This window comes from Haliotis asinina, chromosome 2 (assembly GCF_037392515.1).
Source record: "Haliotis asinina isolate JCU_RB_2024 chromosome 2, JCU_Hal_asi_v2, whole genome shotgun sequence".
Lineage (NCBI taxonomy): Eukaryota > Metazoa > Mollusca > Gastropoda > Lepetellida > Haliotidae > Haliotis > Haliotis asinina.
Window position 1 is genome coordinate 26,637,860 of NC_090281.1, and position 22,736 is coordinate 26,660,595.

General features: G+C 41.7%; 2 protein-coding genes across 2 annotated transcripts in view; one reads left to right on the forward strand and one right to left on the reverse strand.

The window, feature by feature from the left end:
- The first annotated feature begins 4,227 nt into the window (after positions 1-4,227).
- On the forward strand, positions 4,228-8,825 carry LOC137273492 (uncharacterized). The gene is made up of 3 exons (XM_067806205.1): positions 4,228-4,617; positions 6,567-6,766; positions 7,344-8,825. The coding sequence occupies exons 1-3, from the start codon at positions 4,449-4,451 to the stop codon at positions 7,893-7,895; spliced, it is 921 nt and encodes a 306-aa protein (XP_067662306.1). The 5' UTR covers positions 4,228-4,448; the 3' UTR covers positions 7,896-8,825.
- LOC137273490 (superkiller complex protein 2-like) overlaps positions 8,362-22,736 on the reverse strand; it is a 33,333-nt gene continuing 18,958 nt past the window's right edge. The window contains exons 17-24 of the mRNA XM_067806204.1: positions 22,475-22,705; positions 21,337-21,612; positions 20,267-20,637; positions 19,742-19,952; positions 12,857-12,967; positions 12,092-12,310; positions 11,435-11,563; positions 8,362-11,041 (exon numbers count right to left, since the gene is read on the reverse strand). Of these exons, the coding sequence (XP_067662305.1) occupies positions 10,841-11,041; positions 11,435-11,563; positions 12,092-12,310; positions 12,857-12,967; positions 19,742-19,952; positions 20,267-20,637; positions 21,337-21,612; positions 22,475-22,705 (1,749 nt within the window). The 3' untranslated portion in view covers positions 8,362-10,840. The remainder of the gene's footprint in view (positions 11,042-11,434; positions 11,564-12,091; positions 12,311-12,856; positions 12,968-19,741; positions 19,953-20,266; positions 20,638-21,336; positions 21,613-22,474; positions 22,706-22,736) is intronic.

The following is a 22,736-nucleotide window of genomic DNA, read 5'->3' on the forward strand; positions in this document are numbered from 1 at the left end:
CCCATCATCTGTAATGTATTACCATTGGCTTCTATCATTGTTATCATAACTGTCGGGTTCCAATCAGCGCTTGTTTATACTGGCTTCCAGCTTTCGTTAATTCATTCCACTTGTTAATTTGTTATTGTTTTACCTGTACATATAAATATAGCTCTGTACCCCATTCTCAATCACCTGATGAAGGAGTAAGCATTAACTCCGAAACGTTGTGTTCTCATATAAAGAAGTTGATATCCATAAAATCTTCATTCTTATGCATTTCACTTCTAAATGCCCTTCAAAGACAAGAATTATGTGAATGAATGAACGAAATAAAAAAATAAAAGAAAGAAGTACACATGTGAATGATTGAAAGAATAAATGATACACCCAAAACATGTAAAGAACGCAAAAGTATCGCGAGAACACGTGTTAACATCAGCTGTCCTTTTAAAAAATCTACTTTGAAACAGTTTTGTTTACATTAATAATTAATTCAGATATCTTATTGCATGTGGGGAATGGAATGGACACTAACAAAATGTTAACTGACACTGTCACACTGCCCTAACAAATATAGTGTAAAACTCTCACAAAGCGTTCTAAAACACCTTTCCAGTTTTGTCAAATAAAAAGATCCACAAGAAAGAAAGAAGTTATGGAACTATAACCCTCAAGCATCAATGGCGAATCAGATCAATTCGGCAATATGTCATATTTTTCAAACACCTCAACACCTCAAATACACCCTAACATTTTGTTTTAGATTATGGAACTATCACTATTACTTGCAAACACATTTCACCTGATAGTATACGCCCTTCCTAAGAATTAAAGGTGTATGTGAAAGATGTTTTTGACGTAATAACTGGAAACACTCAAACAACGGCATATAGTATTTCAATGGCGGATCAGAGCAGGTCGGCGATATGTCACATTTTTCACACTCCTCAAATACACCCTAACATTCTTTTTTAGATTATGAAACTATCACTATTACTTGCAAACACATTTCACCTGAGAGTATATTCCCCTCATATGAATTAAAGGTGTATGAGAAAGATGTTTTTGAGGAAGTAACTAGGAATACTCAAACAACGGCGTATAGCATTTCAATGGCGAAATGTCATATTTTTCACACACCTCAATTACACCCTAACAATTTTTAAGCCATACAACTGTCACTATTACTTGCAAATACCTTTCAACTAAAGGTATGTTCTCCTTCTAAAAATTAAACGAATGTGTGAAAGAAGTTTTTATCGGCACAATTTAGTCTATCTTCGCGGTGAATCGAGAATAGAAGCCAGTGAGCTATAACTTACCGACTTGAAACTTTACTACAAATCTACTGTCATAATACGGACACTAATACCAATTATTTGACTTAAACTGAAGTGACAAAATAGTTAACCTATCTTCTACATATAGGATTTCAGTTGTTACAACACTCAGGGAACTTAATCAGCTTTTGAAAATAAACCGAGCTCAATCTTAAATGCTACGCTGCCACCATATTGGCTATACTGGTTACATAACGGCCCGAGACATACGTTCACGGGGTTTTCGAGGAGTTTCTTCTCCCCCTCTATATAGGCTCCCTGTTACTATAGACTCTGGTTAACTAAATGTAGAACCACGGGTTGCTCACTGAAACGGGACGTTTCAGGGCCCATTTACACAAAACGATTTTAGCGCCTATATTGGAGAATTGGGGTTACAGTCTTTGTGGCGCTAAGATCGCTTTGTGGAAGAGGTCCCATACGTTGTTATGGAATTGAAAGATGCAACAGATATACATCATCTGTCTGTGATGCGCTCCACATTATATTGAACTGCCCCGATCGCGATACCATGAGGTCGTCATATTACTGAGGAAAGTGCTGAAAGCGGCTTGAAGCTTCAGTAGTCTAGATATCGTGATATACTATGTAGTGAGCTAAATTCTGACTGGGATTTGTTTTCGTTTTCTGTTCGCTTTGGTTTTATGTTTCGTTCTGTTTCCGTTTTGTTTTCTTGTTCTTTATCATCTGGAGGATGGTGGATTAGGAGAGGGGAGGTGGGTATCTTTTATTTATTTATTTATTTATTTATTTATTTATTTATTTATTTATTTATTTATTTATTTATTTATTTATTTATTTATTTATTTATTTAGGGTGGTTGGTATTGCTCTATTCCCTTTTATTTTTCGTTTTGGTTATTTTTATCTAGGCGATACTAATCAGATCCGTCAACAGCAGGAACCAGAATAGTCATTACTTGTTATTTATAACTGACCGTCCATTGACACGAGCATGTTCTCATTGTATTTGGCGGCGGTTTGTAAGTAATCGCGACTGGACCACACAATCCAGTGATCAACAGCATGAGCATCGATCTGCGGAACTGAGAACCGATGACATGCCAACCACCCTTTAGTCGCTTCTTACGACAATCATTGGTTACTGAAAGCCAATATTCTAAACCGAACCTTCACGGGTTTGATGACAAGGTAGGTGGAAAGGGGTTTTCGCGTCCACTAGACCGCAAAAATGGTGGCACGCTTTGTGAAATGATTGCCAAAATCGTACTTTGCGGCGATTATGAGTCATATATTAAAGTTCATGAATTACGGTTGTTAGACCTACGTCATGGTCGCGGTTCGGACATAAGTTCGTTCTTATTTTAAGTTGCGGCGTTTCTGATAACTCGGGCAAATGCTCACGTCTTGCTTTTGTAAAATGTTACCCATATCTTGCAGGGCAGACAGAGATGTCGGGGATTTAAGTACAAATTAACGGCGAAAGCAATCAAATTCTTGACTGTTTATAGATATTTTACGAACGCTGCTGTCAACACAGACGGCGTCAGCGGATCGATTCTAATCTTTGCCTTATTTGCTTGTTATTTAAAGTCGTACTCAGCAATATTCCAGCTACACAGCGGCAGTTCGTAAATAAATGAATCTGGACCAGATAGTCAGGTGATCAACATCATGAGCATCTACGCAACTGGAATATGATGACATCTGTCAATCAAGTCAGCGAGTCTGACCATCCGATCCTGTTAGACGCCTCTTACGACAAGAATGAGTTACTGAAAACCATTTCTAACCCAGATCCTTACGTGTCTGGTAACAAGAACAAGAACAAGATTCATAGCGAATTGTGTCGCACTGCAAGTGATCCATTCCATTCTTTTCAAAGAAAGAATGGGCCAGCGATAGCCTGGAAATAATAACAGTGATGAACAAAGAATAATATATACTGGGTACGATGTCGAATGCGAACCCATGAAACTGGGATCGATTTCCCACATAGCTACAATTTGTGAAGCCCATTTCTGTACCCCGCTGCAGTATTGGTAAAAGCTGGGTAAACCATACTCTCACGCACTCGCTCACTCACTCACTCACTCACTCGAGCGTGGGTTCGATACGATACCCACAAAAGATTGTTCACATAAAGCTTTGTGATGTCATAATCCCGAAGTGTTGAGAACACTATACGACATGATGTCATTAAGGGGTTCCACAACGTGACATCATCAAACTTTCAACCTCAGAAAAGTTATTCACTCAGGAAATCGCCTCCCAGAAAACCAAAGAATTCAAGCAAGAGCAGCTCAGCGGTGCATTTCGTAACCTGACTACGTGAGTATTATTACAGTAAAATGCTTACCAACAATGATTTTGAAAGACGTAGATACAACTGTTCTCTATCTGTGTGTTGTGAAGCCTCTGATTGGTCTATTAGAATCGAGTACATATTTATTTACTTCGTTATTCGTTTCCTTCTTTCCCTAATCATCATGCTTGGGCTGATGTGATATATATAACAATCGTTTTTGTTGTTTTTTCACGTGTTGTCGTTGTTGTTGTTTCATATCGTTACGCTTAAATTAACAACGATGTAAGCTTTGTATATCTCTAAACTGTAGTTGCTTGTTGTTACATATCGTTACATTTGATTTTGATATATGCGCTGTGTTTATATCATTACACTTGAATTGGGAGAAGTGTTCGCTTTCTGTCCTTGATCATTCATATTTTATTGTTTTTCAAAACAAAACCGATTTAATCAGCCTAATTATCTGCATGAGCTTAAAATTATTAAAAATGCATCAGTTTGACGTTAACTTTCAAGTACACAAATTCAGTTCATTCAATACAGTAGCAATAAGATCTATATTACCAAGAACGACTGCCTTTCCTCGCCTCGATCCCCCGACCTTCCTCTCCCAACAGGTAATCCCGCTCAACGCGCTGACGTCTGCCGCATTTGACCCAGATACAGACTCTCTGCAGACAGGCTGGGCCATGTCTGCTAAAAATAGCCTCCAATTTGCCTTCACGCAGACATTGCAGGACGCCATTTTGTGTCGGCCGATTAATCTGTAAATAACAACGTACTGTTTAATACCTTCCAAAGCAACACTGTCGTCAGTGTGGGTGGGATACATGGACAACGGCGTCTGTGTTGATAGGTATGGCAACCGCAATGGATATTGACAGAGAAGAACGCGAGACCAATATGAAGCTGATCCGTCTGATATCAGCACAGCCTGCTCTGTGGGACGCAAGGAGTCAGCACTATCGTGACAGGGCTTTCAAAAGCGAGGTGATCAGAGAAATTGGCCAGCAAATGAACTGGACAGGTGCGTGTTTTTATAACGTTTGTTCAAATGGATTAATGCTAAATGATTGAGACACTGACCAAGAATATAAAAAAACGATCCTGTACAAATATGTGGAGAAATCTTATAAATAAGTCATTTTATCTGTTTTGTTGTTGTTTATACATTCTCAAACATGCACTACTGGGGGTGGATACAGCTTTTTGAGAAATGGGGCGTGGGGTGTGTGTGCAGGCGCTTTTGACCTAAAATTTTGTCAAATGACCCATCAAACTCAGGTGAAAAAAGTGTGCACCCCCTCTTTTCTTGATAGTGACACCCCCACTCCAACCCCACTATTCTCAAAAAGCTGTATCCACCCCTGTGAATAAATGTAGAGTTCTGGATGATGATGGGGCTTATGAAACAAATGTGGTCTGTGTGCTATGGGCTGAATATCTTAAGTAGTGGGGCAGTTGGGTAGCCTTGTTGTTACAGTGTTCACCCATCACACCAAGTCCGGGTTCGATTTCCCACATGGATACAATGTGTGGAGCCCATTTCTGGTGTACCCTGCTGAGATGTTCCTGGAATATTGATGAAAGTGGCAAAAACCCAACTCACTCACTCATTGATAGTATAGTCCCCATGGAGTTGAGACTGAAAATTGAGAGCACATTGATCTGGTGATGGGAGTATCACTAGCACCTTGAGAATGGAAGTTTCCTTAGGCTGCATAAAAAAAATAAATGTTCCTTGGGCACATTTTGTATTCAAAAGCTACGAGGGTGGTAGGACTTTCTTTTTTATTTTTTGATAGCCAAAAAATGACAAGGGTTGAACACATTTTTATTTTTTTCTCTCAGATATACAGCATAGGAAGTTTAGCATGTGTTCATCAGTTGTAGATTCAGTAACACTCATTCTACAGACACTCATTCTTATAGTGGACAAACGGATGATCGGGATGTGGCCAAGTCAAAATTATTTTTTAAATGGCAATTAAAATTGTCACATGCACAAATAAAAGTGACACACCAATGCCCGAGAAACATTTCACTTTTTTTATTTAGCCTCACGTGAGTACCCTGTGATTGCTATCTATCTACAAACTAGTGCTACGAAAGTATCAGTTGCAGACCATACTGACTGACTGGTCATACTCGATGAGCTGAAATGTTACTGAGTTATATATTAAACAAACAAGACCATCGCTGTGTAACACTTGTTCTTTGATTGAACCCATATTAGCTGACTGAATTCACAGCTGTAAAAACATTTTCAACTGAAGACATGGCGCTGAATGTTCTAGTTTACATACTGTATATTAAATAATAGTATTAATACACCACATCTCATCATATGTCCTTAGCCACACAGGGGTCCATGTAAGGTTGCAGAATGTTCATCACTGCCCACCATGGAAATAATTAGGGGACTATATAGGGTTGCATAACTAGCAATGGAGGAGATGACCAAGCCAAGACAGACACAAGTGATTTTGTGCAGTTATTACTCCATATCTTTCCATGTTCTCCATACATCTCCATGTATAAGAGTTGTTTTACTGTAAGGCATCTAATCAGCTGCCATGTTATGGCAAGTCTTCACTTTATTCCATGATGGCAAATGCTTTGGTAAACATTCGGTTTGTTCCAAATGGTAGACGTTTAGTGTATCAGGCCTGATTAGTTACACTAACAAACCCACATTGAGCAGCAGGTGCAACCACTTTTTGTTTTGTGCAACCACTTTTTGTCTTGCGCAACAAAATCGTTACCTAAAGTTGCATAGGGTGCATTTTGGTTACATTTCCTTAAATCTGATGAGGACCAAAATATGTAGTTTAGTCACAGGCATTTTCCTTTGCAAATCTTCTGTAGCAATATGCTACTGAAGATTTGCGAAGGTTTGAAAATTTGGATTCATGAATTATAAAAATATTCCATAGTTTCAACATTTTATCAAGGTATAATTATGATTGTCTCCAGATCATGCAGTTGTCAAGAAGTTTGCCAACTTGCGGACGTACTACACGAAGGAACTAAACAAGGAACTTGTGAGTCAGGTCCACAACCGAATGAAGGGCGATGGGGAAGATACCTACAAGTCCAAATGGCCATACTATGACATGTTGGATAACTTTCTCCGTACACAAGTTCGCACATTAAAGAAAATTCATTCGAAAATGGTGAGGGTCAATATCAACCAATTACATGAGATAAAGCTGTTCAATAGGTCATCTGTTGGAGGGATGCATATCAGAATATCTTAGTGCTGTAATATTGTATCCCAAAATGTACTCACAAACCAGAGGCTAAAGTTCAGCATCAAGTAACTGGTGATCGAGTCACTGTTTATGGCCATTCTTAACACTACATTGAAATACTGTTATGTCAAAGTTGAAGGGCACTATGTTAACATATTTATCGGATGTTTGAGATAACCGCAAAATATGATTAAATAAGGGATACTGTGCCCAAGGTTTTACTTCCACACAAACTATATCATGATGCTGATATGCCACGAATCATACCCTGGACAGTTTTTTTTTTTATTTCTACCTGTGTACATCTGTAAGAATGGATGCCAGACCAAGATGATGAAGAACAGTATTTGTACAAATTGTTGTTATCTGCAATCTGCTTTCAGGCAAGCATCAATACTGATCATTGTTTTCAACATCTGCTTTCAGATGAGCACCAATACTGATTGTTATTTTTGACGCCAGCTTTCTGTCTGTTATTGTTTTTTACGTCTGCTTTCAGGAGAGCATCAATACTGACTCTCCCAGTGTGATGAGAGTAAACCTTGACAGTGACAGCATCGAGCATATATTTGAAGATGCAGATGACCAATCAGAGGGAAGTAAACTGGACAGCCCCGATGCTAATCAGGACAATCACCAAGGCAACCATTACTTTGTGGATTGGGATGATGAGGCAGTTCCGCGGAAACTTATCAAACGTGAACCTGACATGTACGTGTACGATGCAGAACAACCGTCAGACTCAGAACCATCAAATTCTCGTCAGGTGCTGCCATCTATACCAGCAACTCCTAATGTTCCCCATCCAGTCCCGCAGCGTCCTGTCAGTCACCACACAACACCCACTCTGTCTCATACCACACCCACTTCGTCCTTTCCTAGTCCAACTGTACTTTTTCAAACCGACATGTCTCATACTGATGCAGAAGATGACATCTTTGCGAAATTAATCTGTTATCAGTTGAGACGTCTGAAGGATGGAAAGAGAAAAGAACTTTTAAAAATTAAAATCCAACAAATGATTGTTGACACATTATTTGAAGATGATTAGAGATTCGTTCTACTTAAACTCATCTCATTTGTATTCCCTTAAAGATGTGACCTTCACAGTAGCATACTGCAACCCCAAATCCCTGGAGGGAGACAAAAATGGGTTGTACCTAATTTACCCAGGAATCCTTTTGGGAAGATATCTGAAGTCAACCTACTGCACCCGAGAATCCTCACAGGGAGACAAAACTGGATAGTAGAGACCTATTCTACAATAGAATCCCTAAGGAAGACATTTTTTTGTAGTTAGGGCCTATTGCAGCCTAGAACCCTAATGAGAAGATATAAATACATAGTAAGGACCTATTCTAAGCAGTAATCCTTATGGGGAGACAAATGTAGGCAGTAGGGACCTCTTCTACGATGGAATCTTTGTGGGAAGACAAGACATTGGTACATGTAATTGGGACCTACAGCACCGCAGAATGTTTATGACCAGTGGTAGTGGGGAGCTATTCTACCCTGAAATACCAAGGGGAGACGATCACTGGCAATAGGGACCTATTCTACCCTGAAATACCATGGTGAGACGATCACTGGCAATGGGGACCTATTCTGCCCTGAAATACCATGGTGAGACGATCACTGGCAATGGGGACCTATTCTACCCTGAAATACCATGGGAAGACAAACACTGGCAATGGGGACCAATTCTACACTGAAATACCATGGGGCGATGATCACTGTTAGTATAGATCTTATCTACCCAGAAATACCATGGGGAGACAATCACTGGTAGTGGGGATTATCTACCCAGAAATACCATGGGGAAACGATCACTGGTAGTGGGGATTATCTACCCTGAAATACCATGGGGAGATGAACACAGGTACAAGGATTACCCTGATGTGTAGAAAATCCTCAGTGACAAACACAATTATGTTCATTCCATTTATTCCTACATTGTAACAATAAACGGTTGTGAAGCAAATGTTTGTCGTTATCCACCACCTATAAACAACAACTGTGTATGTTATGACATTTATTCCCGACTGTACCCATTCAAAACACGTTACAATATGCTGGACAGTCACACACTGTGAAGTACAGTTTAACAATTCTCCCATAACACAGCACTGGGCCCCTTTTAGCAAGGTGATTGTAACTCCCATACATAAGACATACGACAGTCATATCGTTAAGATCGCTGGGTGAAACGTGCCCCTGGATGACCTTCAACTTACCTTTTTGTAGTCACACTCCAACACATTTATGTTAATATTTTTTTCCCACCATTTTTAATATTCTTCTTATTGTGGCGGATGCACATTTATAAACCTGAGTTTTATAGAGCAAATAAAGTTACTCAATTCAGGATTTCATTACCACTGGTTTGATTAAGAACTAAAAATATTGTCAAGCGTTTTCTAAATACAGAAAATAGTTTCTGAGTTATCGAAACAATTTATACAAATGCAAATACTATTACAACATGTATGACAATGCTTACTATAGGTGTTTGTAAGTCAAAGTACTGATATGAATAAAAAAAACCACAATTCGAGAAACTTTCGACTTGTCAACACAAAAATATAGAATGAGTTTTTTTTACATATATTCTTCAAACATGAACATGTTCAAAATAATGTCCTGATTCATTTATGATGTATTTTCAACAAAATGCAAGCCATTTCTTTATTTTGCAAGTAACACCTTGTAAGTATAGACTTTCAAACATTTGTAAACCTTGTAAATTGGGTAAGTAATCACTACTCTTAACACATGATCAAATTAATTAGTTTATCCTGAAAGGGGTAATGAAATTTCAACAATGGCAAAATAACTGAACAATTTTACCCTGTGATATGTACAGAAAGGACAAGACAGGTCTTTTTCATTTCAGCTCAGTTCATATTTGTTATTTACACATGACTGCACTGTGTGCCATAATACAGCAATAACAAGCCAAGCGAATCATGTTACCACGTTTCGCAACGTATAGTCCATTTGGCTCAAAAGTGGACGGATGAATTGCAATGTAACTTGAAAACTAATAAACATAACATACTCAGTGAAAGGCTGATCACAATAAAAATATCATACAAACTCTGAGAGGTTCTTGCAGAATAGTTTTCCTTAAAATAAAAAAAGTTGTTTAAGAAACAATTAAAATATTGAGAGTTACGAAGGAGGAGCGCAGACAAAGGGACAGCCAGGTCTGTGAGAAAGCATCGACACGGCACAGCACAGGTTAATGAATAAATAACTTTCTCAGCACTTGTGCATGTGCTTCTCGAACACCTGGCTGTGCGTTTCCCTGCACTTCTCCCTCGTAATAAACAGTGAACTGTGTCAACAATTTAATAATAGTTTGTTTGACAAAAATTCTGCAAAATCCTCACAGAGCTGGTATGATGTTCTCATTATGATCAGTGTGTCATTGAGTATGTTATGCTTACTAGTTTCCGAGTTACACTGCAATTCATCGGTCCGCTTTTGAGCCAAACTGACTACAGTAATAACAACATTGAGCTGTACAAAGGGAGATAACTTCAACATTCTTAGCTATAGCCACGGTCAGTCTATTGGAGTGTGGGAAGGCTTTATGCTGCTTTAAGCATAACATTAGCTGTACAAAGGGAGATATTTCAACATTCTTAACAGTCATCATTTTAGTGTATGCGAGCTTTTATGCTACTTCCATAAATGTTCCAGCAGTATCATGGGGGCGGACACCAGAAATGTGCTTCACACATTGTACCCATTCGGGGAGTCATACTCGGGTCCCTGGCGTGATAACCAAATGCTGAACTACTGGACTCCACTCTACCTGTTAGGCTGTGTATTCAGAAGTGTTGAAGGTCAGATTGTCTCAGCGACAAACAGTACTCCTTCAATAATGGAGATTTATAAGTCGGTGAATGGAGCTCACACCTGATACCTGGGTGGAAGTCGGCCCCATCTACACAGTGACAAGTTAACACTGTCCTCTACACCCTGGACACATCACTGTGTGTATAAGCTGGCAGCGAACACAATGTCTCTCTTGATCATCGCGGAAGCTTCCTCCATCTTCTGGAAGAGCACAGGGTCTCCGATGATCCTGGCTGCGTTCCGCACATCATGTAGCGTTTCGTGGAGTCTCTGGATGCAGCGGACAATGATTCCTTCCTGGACATCGGTCAGGTCAGTGATCTCGGCAAATGGCTGAAATTCCGACAAATATACACTGTAGTAATGTGTGGGTGGATTGAGTCACTTAAGGGACAATTCATAATTTTTGGCTGTTGGGGGGTGATGATAGCAACGAAATGTTGCCTATACAGTAAAGGTGCATGCACCTGTTGATGGGGTAAGGAATAGCCCACAAATGTGTATACAATAAAGAAGAAGTTACCATCTATAATATTTTTGTCCAATACTACAAACCTATTGTCCCACATTCACTACCTGAGATCACTTGGTTAGACTGGTTCACTGTATATTTGAGTAATGGCTGCAGGTTCTAGGTTCTCCATAGAGATGAACATGGGGTAATAGGGGTCTGTCACAGGTTGAGAAGAACTGGTACAGGCAGTGGAAACAGTAAAGACTACTAACCATGCCTCTTGCCCACTCGAACACAACTTCCATGATTCCGATCTTGTAGTCCTCTGCTGGGACTTGCATTCCATGATCCTTCTGCATACGATCAATGCGGTCTGCGATCTCCAAGATCCGTTCATGGCCCTAAATATACACATATCACAAAGTTTACAAAAACAGCTGAACCCCAGCAATCGATCAATACAGCCTGCAATTTCCAAGTTCTGTTCATAGCAGTAAACATACACATGTGCAAACGCTTTATTAATACAGCTGAACAGAGAGGCTGTGGAAAGTCAGGGCGTAAGTGATGACAAAACATGGATCTTAATCAGGAATTTTTGGATTAAAAGCAAAGCATGCTGGTACATCAAAGGGAGGCAACTTCAAACCCCCTCACCCAAATAATGCCCTGGCCCTACCCTTCCTGTGATTGGACCCCTAAATAGTGTTAAATTTATAAAATGTTTATCTTAAAATAGAACTGCATCATTTTCAGTCTTGGTCTCTCCCACATAGTTGTGATAACAAAATTGATGCCCCCTACCTGTTCCACTTGTCATTTTATCAAGACTTCCTCCTAATATCACAGTCTCCCTTCCTCTATAACTATAAGTGACCATTTCTTAATGATGTTAATGTTTTCATACACTGTGAAAGGTCCAATCTCACCTTCTTGAGGGTATCTGTGAGGTTAGGTTCGCTGGATTTTTTCTGTTCAAACACCATGCAGGAGAGGAGAGCGGCAATGTCAGTTGGGTGAAGGTCAGTGAGAGCATTCTCAAACACCAGTTCCGTGATCATTAGCTCATGGGTGCTGATCTCACAAGCCACGCGACCTTTCAACTGGACTGCATTGTTGGCATCGATGTAGTTCAGATCTTGCAAAACCTAAACCAAATTTCTACCATAAAATAAGATGCTGGTGCTCACCTGGGGTGGGAATGTTTGCATAAAAGGGTCAGTGATGAAGGAAAAAACTTGAACATTTCATCTATATAAAACACAGAAAAAGAACATCTCTAAGTTCACCTGAATTATCTGAATTCATTTGATCAACAATAAAAAGTATATGTGCATTAAAGTGCATTACATATCACATGATAAAATACTTGATTGATAGCTTGTCATTTAATGGAGTAATTTTTCCCAGTTATATAGCACCGTTTCGTAAATACATTTTAATCAAGCCATGACCAGACAATCCTGTGATTGACATCATGAGCATCAATTCCATGAAAAGTGTGAAAAGAATCAAGCTCCACCAAAGGCTCTCAATGCATTTAACCATTTACCCCTCACTGGAACAACAGGTGCAGGCACAGTGAGGTGTCCCTACAGGAACTACAATAATCTTCAGTTTACAATATAAATTCATTTGAGACAGAAAATAATAATTTATCATAGTGTATGAAAAGAAGGGCAGATAACTCTGACCTTTATTCTCTGCTCATATTCTGGTAGAAGCATGAGACTCTGGTCTGACAGCAGAAACTTGAGTCTCTGGTACTCCTCCTGTATAGACATGTTCCTCTGTACATGGCGGAACTGGAGGCAAAACAGAAATAGTGACTGTGGATGTTTGCTGAGCATACTGACTGACTGAATGGTGTTACACAAACGTAAGGAGGTATGCATGCAGTAATCCCACATAACCAATATTTGTGCACCTAACATGTTTCGCCATGGTATGCCGAATTAACAAGGCACATTAAATCAACAAGTATACAAACCTTCATCAAAATGAAAAGTTTATGAAAAGTTTATATTTTTTTTTAAAAAATGTAAGTTTCAGTGATATTCAACGTCACTTTGGAGATTTTTACTAAATAAACACAAGTATATTTTCGTAATTCATTAATTTATACTTTTCGATTTGATCATTATAGTTGCTTTTAAGCAGTAACAGATCATGAAAATGTGTTTTAATGTTATAAGGATTGTGTCCTTAAATGGGATTCCATCGTAATTTTTCCAGGACAATACCCACCTTCTGGGGTCATGACCCGTTATCATTACCCATTACCAATGCAGATGACTGGCAGATTGGTGCTGTCTTGAATAAAAACTACTTTTCAGGGTTCATTTTTGTATAGTTTTTGCATTAGTGCAGAGGCTACAAAATATGTTTGCTGGAAAACTTTGGATAAAATCTCCTTTGAAGCTTGTGATTTTCAAATGATCACAACAGGAAAATGAAGACAACTTATTGTTTACGAACACAAAATCTGATGTGTAAAGCCGGAAATGATAGGCATGTGAAAATAGATGTTCACAAATTTATATTACGCCAAGATACTGCAGACATGTTCTGACCGTGCATCCACAAAGGGAGACAATTATGAGTTACTCTGGAATCTCTGAAGAGAGTGAGTGAGTTTAGTTTCACACCAGCAATATTTCAGCTACAAGGCAGTGGTCTGTAAATAATCGAATCTTGACCAGGAAATCCAGTGATTAACGACATGAATGGGCATTGATCAATGCAACGGGGACAATGATGTGTCAACCATGTCAGCAAGTCCTCTAAAGAGAGCCAACCTCTGGAACTTTGACATGGACCCTTTCAATTTTATTAAAATCTAAATATTTTAGATATTTACATACTTACCTTACCATAGGACTTATGCACATTACCTCAAGCATCGCTTAGAAGAGATAAGACAGTCGTTGATATGCCATTCTAATGAATGGCTACCTCATGTATCGACGAGTGTATAGGAACAGACAAAACTTCACTTTTATTGAATACGAAATGAGTCCGAAGAAGTCCAGAGTGGGGAGGAAAAAATATCCATCGTTGGGTCGGCGTAACCTCCCTATGGTAAAGTAAGTATGTAAATATCTAAAATAGTTAGATTTTAATAAATTTTTAACTTACCTTACCATAAGGCTTATGCATGAGAATTCAACAGATGATGAATCGATCTTGTCGGAGTAAAGGCAAACCGAGGAGGCTAGCTAACAACTGGAAGAAGAGACAGATAGTAAATCCTCAGTAAAAAACAACTCCAAACACACAACCATGAAATAACATGTCACCAAAACATACGCTTCCGTAAGAAATTCACAAGTACCTAGTGGGTGGTAGGTCGGGTGAGTTGCTGCGCTACCACCACAGGACCAAAGGACTGGAACCCCTCCACGTCTTCGACCGCAACATGACGAAGGTAATGGCTTGCAAAGACTGTGGAAGATCGCCAGAAGCATCCTTCCAAAATTGCCGGAACAGAACAATTCCTGTGTAAGGCCATGGTGGACGCCAAAGCTCGAATTTTATGAGGATTGCTGGCCGACGGATGTGGTAGGTGTTGAGCATCATAAGCAGCCAGAATAGTGGTTTGTAACCAGAGCGCTATTGTGTTCCTGGAAACCTCTGCTTTTACGGACGCAGCAAACGGAATAAACAGTCTCTTCCGAGTCCGTCTTCGAGTGGCTGACTTGGAGATATAAAGCTTCAATGCCCGAACCGGGTACAAAAGTAGTTCGTCCGAGTCCTGAGAGCCTAGAATGGTCGACAACGGAGGGATGGAGAACAATCTGTCCGGTTGTCCAGGCAGCTGATTCTTTGTGATTAAGTCCAATAAAAGTCCTAAGTGAGCTCGACCATGCGGGGACTGCTCAAACTTGACACGGGTGACATCAAAAGCGTGAATTTCACTGACCCTAGCCGCAGTGGCTAGCGCCAGTAGAAAAACTGTCTTCTTTGAAAGATTTTCAAAAGAAGCCTGCTCCAAGGGTTCATAAGGAGGGCCGCGGAGATGGTCTAGAACGATGTTCAAGTCCCAGGCAGGTGGACGAAATTTCACCTTCTGATCCTCCAACTTGAACACTTTTAACATGGCGAGGAGTTCTGGCACCTTAGAAACTCGCTGGTCGCACCTGACTGCTAGGACGGAGTTCAGCGCTGAAAGATATGTCGCAATGGTGCTACCTCGCAAGTGTTTAGATCTTCTCAGGTATAGAAAAAATTCTGCCAGAAACTGAGGAGAAGCTGATAACAGATTCCGCTTCCTGAGTGTACAAAATTTCTCAAAAGACGTCCACTTGTTGTCATAAAGAGATGTCGTAGATACCCGGTGCGCACGCGCAATGACCTTTGCCACCCGAGTAAAATAGCCCTTAGCCCTTAGAGCTTTCTGTAAATGGTCCAGACGTGAGGACAAAACCTCGCTGGATCGGGATGGTGAAGACGACTGTGTGGATGGCGGAGTAACTGCGGCCAATCCGGCAGCGGTAGGGGGTCCCCGTCGGCGAGACGACGCAAGTTGGGGAACCATGTTCTGGCTGGCCACCAGGGCGCGACCAAAAGCAGATGAATCCACCGGGTCTGATTGATCTTGGCCACCACCGCTGGTAGAAGCACTGATGGAGGGAACGCATATGCATCCAGCCCCTCCCATGACAGGGACATGGCGTCTGTCGCCCAAGCCTGCGGATCTGGAATGGCAGACACGTACAATGGAAGTTGATTGTTGAGTCGTGTCGCGAACAGGTCGATGAGCTGCCGACCGTGTTGTTGACACAACAGACGAAATGCCTCCGGGTGCAGCATCCACTCTGTTGGCGATGGTCTGCCTGGTCTGGAGAGGGCGTCTGCTAGTACGTTTCTGCAACTCGGGATGTGACGAACCTGAACTCGAACATTGCCATCGTCGAGAATGTTGGCCAACTGAAACAACTGCTCCAACAAAAAACGAGATCTCGTGGTGCCCTGATTCCGTATCACCCAAACGACCGTGGAATTGTCAGAAGCTATCAGTAGGCATGTGTTCTGCAAAACAGACATCCAATGCTGAACTGCAAGAATGACCGCTTGAAACTCTAGGCTGTTGATGCGCCACCCGTGCTCAACGTCGGACCACAGCCCCGAGACGGTCTGACCGCTGAGGTGAGCGCCCCAACCTAGAAGGGAAGCGTCGACAAAAAGTTCATGGTCGGGTGTCAAGTCTGTCAAGGAGACGCCGATGCAAATGTTCGACTCTAGAGTCCACCATCGCAGATACCGGTGAAGATGATCTGGTAGAGGGAACTTGATACGAAGGTCATCTGCTTGTATGTACGGCAGGAGAAAACGCAGTAACGGCCGAAGCATTAGACAACCCCGTAGGGTCAAATCTTGAGCCGACGTGAGAAGGCCTAGCAGGGACTACCACTCCCTGAGAGACATCAGCTGAGTGAGTCCGCGATCGGCGAAGGCTGCTATCTTGACCCAACGCGCCGGTGGGATTCTGACAAGGTTGGAATGAGTCAGAAACAAACCCCCGATGAACGTCAACTCCTGGGATGGCTCCATATGGGACTTCACTCTGTTGACGATCCACCCCAGTTGTTCGAGGAGGCGCGTGGCAAACCTCAGCTGTCTGCGTAGCCACTGAGGATCGGTATGATTGAGGAGACAGTCGTCTATGTAAGGATCGAAGTCGATGTTCCGGAGATGGAGGAAACGGGTGATCGGTACAGTGATACAAGTGAAAAACCACGGGGCCGTGGAAATGCCAAACACAAACCGCAGGAACTTCCTGTGTGGCGATAAATCGGGACATGGAGATAGGCATCCTGCAGGTCGAGGCTGGCTAGCCATGACCTGGGTCTGAGTTTGGTCCGCAGTTGTCCCAGAGAGATCATGCGGAAGTGAGGTGGGTCTTGAAGATACAGCACTGTCTCTACGGCGTTCTTGTCTAGTAACGCTTGAATGCTCTCGGTTAACAAAACACATTGGGTTGGAGAATACTGGCGTGCCTGGGGCGTTGATATCAGAGGCGGCAACACGGTAAAGGGGAGTCCATGTTGCATGTTGTTTGTAGACATCCGGAATCATATCGTCGAACAAGTATTGTGACCAAAAAGGAGCTGCTTTTAGATGTGCCAGCAAATCATATAGAACTTTGCCCTGCCACTGAAATAGCATCGACAGGTGATCCACACGAGAGGCATTATCTTCCGTGAGATCCCAGGCGGCTGCCAATGTCGCAGATGCCAAGGCTGAAATAGGTTTCAGCATACTCTTTAACGCTGTGTCGATATCTAACAGCCTTGAATCTTGCACTCTATAAGAATTCTGAGGCAAACTCGTCAACTTTTTCCAGTGATTCGTCGTGAGCCGCTCCACTGTCAGCAAAGTCTAGACTGTGAATCCTGTAAGCCCCTTCTTTAGATTTAGGTGCCTTGATCGTAGATGACAGGGACAGCTTAGCAAAATCCACATCCAGAGAGGCAATCGAGTCCGCCACCATCGGATGTTGGGGAACAAGAAGCTCCGGCGAGGACCGTATCGACTTGTGATCATCTGTACCAGGAGACGGGGAAGGACACTCGGGAAGCCTGTCGGCGATCCAGTCATAGACCACAGACGGAGGTAAATAAGTACCGCCATGATCAGAGTCAGGAGCGTTGTCAATGTAGTCCGGAGAGAAAAATCTCTCTTCCATATCATCCCAGGAAACCGAATGACTGAGGCGCCGGTGACCAGGTATAGACGTGGATGACCAAGCTTCCGTATCCACACGTAGGCGAGTGTCAGGGGAACACGATTTGAGGCACCTCGGTGAACAGTGAGACAGTGGTGTCCTAGAGCGCGAATAGCGTTGGCGTCTAGAATAAGTCGGCGATCTAGAGCGTCGATCCCTATCAGGCAGACGACGAGGGGAGAGAGACCGAGAATGAGAGCGATGCCAGCGACCACGATGGATGAGGACTTCTAGAGCGACGACAGGATCTGGGAGTATTAGAACGAGAGCGTCTTTCATCTCTAGAATGTTCTGCTTCCACACGTCGAGCACGCTTCTCCATAAGCTGCTGATGGAGCAACTCTTCTCAAGAGATAGTGGCAGTAGACATGCGCTTAGGTATAGTGTAGGCTGACAAGGGCGTCGGAGCTGGCATAGACGCTGGCAGGGAAATGGCAGACGAAAACGATGGCGTCGGATTTGGCGTCGGCGTTGCTGCTGTGGACAACATATCCGTCAAAGGCGCAGCAACAGGCATCGGCGTCGGCATCGTGAGCGCCGGAGATAATGTAGAAATCAAAGTCGACAATGGTGCTGGGTCAGCGCTCGAGCATAGTAAGGTTCTCAGTAACTTCTGCACCTCTGGGTGAGTGAGGGTGTCCGGATGAGAGAGATCAACAAAGGTGTCCGGAGAGCGCTGCAATTCAGGCGTCGGATCTGAAGGAGGCAAAGGAAGCGTCGAAGGAGGCGCGACACCGCTGATGGAGATGGTTGATCCTCTGGCGTCCTTGCAAGCAAAGGTCGTGATCCCAAAGAAGAAGCTGTTTCCTTTGCGTAAAACGTGTCTTCTTAGCCGACAAGTACGCCTTGAATTCCTGTACAGTAAGAGACGAGCAATGATGACAGCGATCATCAAAACCACAAATAACAACTGCACAGTCGGGACACCAGGGGCGGGGATCTTTTGCCGACTTCTGCACCTTACAGAGTGTGCAAAATTGTCGGGTCATAATAAGGCTGCAACAAGCAGAAAAACAAGCAACATTGAGAACCACACCATAAAGAAACGGTTAACAAGAAAAACCCCTATAGTAGAAAAAATGGAGCAACACCCCTGTAGAACAAATGAGCACGCCCTAGCGACGAGACAACAGAGAGAAACCAGCGTGGCTGCCCCCATTGAAACATGCACGGCGTCAGAATAAAAAACAACGATAAAATGGATAATAACAACAATATCTACACATGGCAAAGCACATAGGCAAAGGGAACAGCTTGGGAACCAAACTTTACCCACATGTGCGAAGAAAAAGGACAAACAACATGGAAAACTAAGGATAACAATGTGAGTCGAAAACACGAGGTAGCCAGGTAAGTGAAGTAAAACTACTGCAAACTTCACCACTCATAAGGGAAAAAACGGTAGAAAACCATACCTACCATTACAAAAAGCATTTTAATATCAAACACAGTAGCACACAGTGTAACAAATGAAAAAACACGTCTGACGTGTGAGACGCTTTGAGTAAAAGTGAAGTTTTGTATTGCTCGCGCATGCGCGATTAGTGAGATCGCGTCACTTCCGTTCCTATACACTCATCAATACATCAGGTAGCCATTCGGCAGAATGGCGTATCAACAATTGTCTGATCTCTTCTAAGCGATGCTTGAGGTAATATGCATAAGCCCTATGGTAAGGTAAGTTAAAAATTTACTTTAACTACCAGGTTAATTTTTCAACACTGCTGTGTCAGCGGTTCAGGAAATGAAAACAGTACTACACAGGTACTGCTGTATAGTGAGTCAGCAACATAAACTATGCGCACAATGACTGACTGATGAAGCCATATTAATGTGTAATGACAGTACTCACATGGTCTTCAAACTTGGGACAGTTAATACACTGATAATTTCTGAGATTGTCTTCAAGAAACTGCAGGGACCGGAACTGCTCCACAAGACTGATGTCACGAATGTTAAGGTCTTTCACAGGGTCAAGGCCACTCATACCAGACAGGTTAGCTTCTGTCAGTCGCAGCAATTCCTGAGTCGTCATGGAAACGGACTGGCCAGGAGGATCATCTCTGTGAATGAGGGAGTGATAGTAAACTAGGAACAGCATTTTAGTATAGTACAAGTTCTACCAAGAGAAATGGCATATGGTGACATGTATCAACCAAGTCAGCAATCTGACCACCAGATCTCTTAAGTTGCCTCTTCCATCAAACATGAATTACTGAACACCAATACTAACCTGGATCTTCACAGGTTGATCTCTTTTGTGAATCAGTATGTAAGGATAGGATATGATATTTATATAGTGCACATATCCATGAAACTAGTGCTTGTTTATTATTTGTATATGTTACAACCCAACTGTGTTCGGTGTAGGACTTACTTAAATCTTAGTAGTTGTCGTTTCTGTACATCATTAATTATCTTGGTTGGATCAACCTTCAGTGTCTTTGTTGTAACAACACTTATTTCCTCGCCTTTCACCTTCACAACGTCATGCCAACATGGTCCCTCAGGTTGGAACAGTTGCCGAGACAGGATTGGCGATAACTCACAACTGTCTTTATCATTTTGAGCAGCATCACTGTCATTTTTTTCACAAATAACAAGCACTGTAAATAGTCTGTCGTTATTCTGTCCCATACTTGAATTTAGCACCACACCCAGGGTGTTCCTGTGACTGGACTTGTCGATGACCACCACACGACCTGCGGATAACGCCTTTATGGCTGCTGGATGGGACAGGACGACGGTCTGCAAACACAGAATGCAGCGATATGGGGTGTTGTCATAACAGTTATCCACTCTGATAAACTTGAAAAATTATTGTTGTAGAGTCAAATAGCTGACCAGCACTGCACAGTATTACTGGTATAATGCTACTCTTCAAAACATTTTTCCAGTGGTATGTATTGTAAAATTTTCTTCTAAGAACCAGTATACTGGGTAAAGAACATTTGTGATTAACCTTATGGTTTAAATTAAAATCTGCACAAACGTTTATTCACAACCAATGTTTTCCTTCAATAACAAAAAAGCAAATAGTAATACTAATACGATAAATGGCATAAAAAAGACACTAGAATCCCTGACTATACAACCTAATTTCGAGTTTAATGATATCAGAACCATGACATACATTTTTAGGGACTTAACAAGTAGAAAATAGGACTGACATGTATAATTAGTGTTACTTACTGTCAAACACTTACGTTCCCACTATATCACAATGCATATTGCAGTGCAGATTGCAACATATTGCAATACAATATATTTGTCAATACACAGCCCTATCACTGACTGTAAGAATGAGCAATGATATCTCTCTACTGATTAAGTCAAGCATGGTTCGGGGGACCCTCAACCCTAGTGTTCAAGATGGATGTTACCTGAACCCTAGTGTTCAAGATGGATGTTACTGGTCCTGATGGCTAATCCTTCTAAACCACATACCTGCAGCTGTTTCCGAAGTTCATGATATTCTGACCAAGACTTGTAGTAGTTCTCAAGATCAATAGAACACATGAAGCACTCTATCTCCTGAATGTCCTTGACCTTTTTGGCAAGCTGCTGAATGGCATCTCTGTGTTTTGTTGCATCCTTCTGAGCATGGAACTCAGAGAAACTCCTCTTCATCATGTCCTCCACTCTAAGCTGTTCGACTCGCAGCAGGTTCAGAATCATTGTGTATGTCAGGCGGAACTGAGACTCTAACTTTGTTGGTTTGCCCTGAAAGTAGAATTAAGCGTTAGAGTTCTGCCCATAACTCCTGCTTGAAATGTATTTATCAGGATTATTTCAAGGGTTTATGGTTAGGTTAAAGGTTAGGGTTTTAGATTTTGGTTTAGGTTTAGGGTTTAGGTTTAGGGTGTTTAAAAACAAAACATATATTTCTAGGCACAGAATTATTAAAAACATATAAGATGGATACAGGCGGAAATCATTCTGAATTAAGCTTGTGTACTTTATGTCCCCTGCAATGATTTTGCTTGATGTAAGAGATGAGCCATATCTGATGCTTGTTTTGAGAGACAGGCCATCTCTGTTGCTTGTTGTAAGGGACAGGCCATATCTGGGTCTTGTTGTGAGGGACAGGCCATCTCTGTTGCTTATTGTAAGAGACAGGCTATATCTGGGTCTTGTTGTAAGGGACAGGACATCTCTGTTGCTTGTTGTAAGGAATGAGACATTTCTGTTGTTTTTTGTATGGGACAAAAGTGTAGCATGAGTTGGCACTGAAGTTCAGTCTCTGGCACCTAGAATTCAGTTGATGACAGTAAACAGTCTGGTGATCCTGTTTACATGAGATTGGACCTACACATAAGCAGGGTGCCTTTGATTACCCAGTGTTTAAACTTTTAATTTGGAAACCATTGTTACATTATTTCTCATTTTGACAGGACTTGTAGATCTGCATAATTATATTTACTCGGTAGGCCTATGTCAGCTTAAGATCTAAAACCACGTATCCCTTTCCAATATGTAGACCTATGCAACCTCTTGATCTAAATTTAATGTTGACTTACATAACCAGTCTACATACTCTATGTTTATGTAACAAAAGATCTAAGTGTGATCTAGACCCACTCACCTGCATCATTTGGTGCAGATCGGACACCTCGGGGACGTCTCCCTTACAGAGTATAATGACTGTTCCTGTTGTGTCCAGACCACGTCTACCTGCCCGTCCAGCCATCTGGATGTACTCTCCTGGCAGTAAATCACGGAATTTGGTTCCATCGTGTTTACGTATGGAGTCAAACACCACAGTTCTAGCTGGCATGTTCACGCCCATGGCAAAGGTCTCGGTTGCAAATAGGATCTAAAATATCACGAAGGAAGTACAAAAGATA

What these genes read in the sequence shown, in the direction of transcription:
- LOC137273492 (XM_067806205.1), top strand. Translation starts at nt 4,449, where the DNA reads ATGGCAACCGCAATGGATATTGACAGAGAAGAACGCGAGACCAATATG. An exon ending in CCAGCAAATGAACTGGACAG is followed by an intron (nt 4,618 to 6,566) that starts GTGCGTGTTTTT and finishes GATTGTCTCCAG; the next exon opens with ATCATGCAGTTGTCAAGAAG. An exon ending in AGAAAATTCATTCGAAAATG is followed by an intron (nt 6,767 to 7,343) that starts GTGAGGGTCAAT and finishes GTCTGCTTTCAG; the next exon opens with GAGAGCATCAATACTGACTC.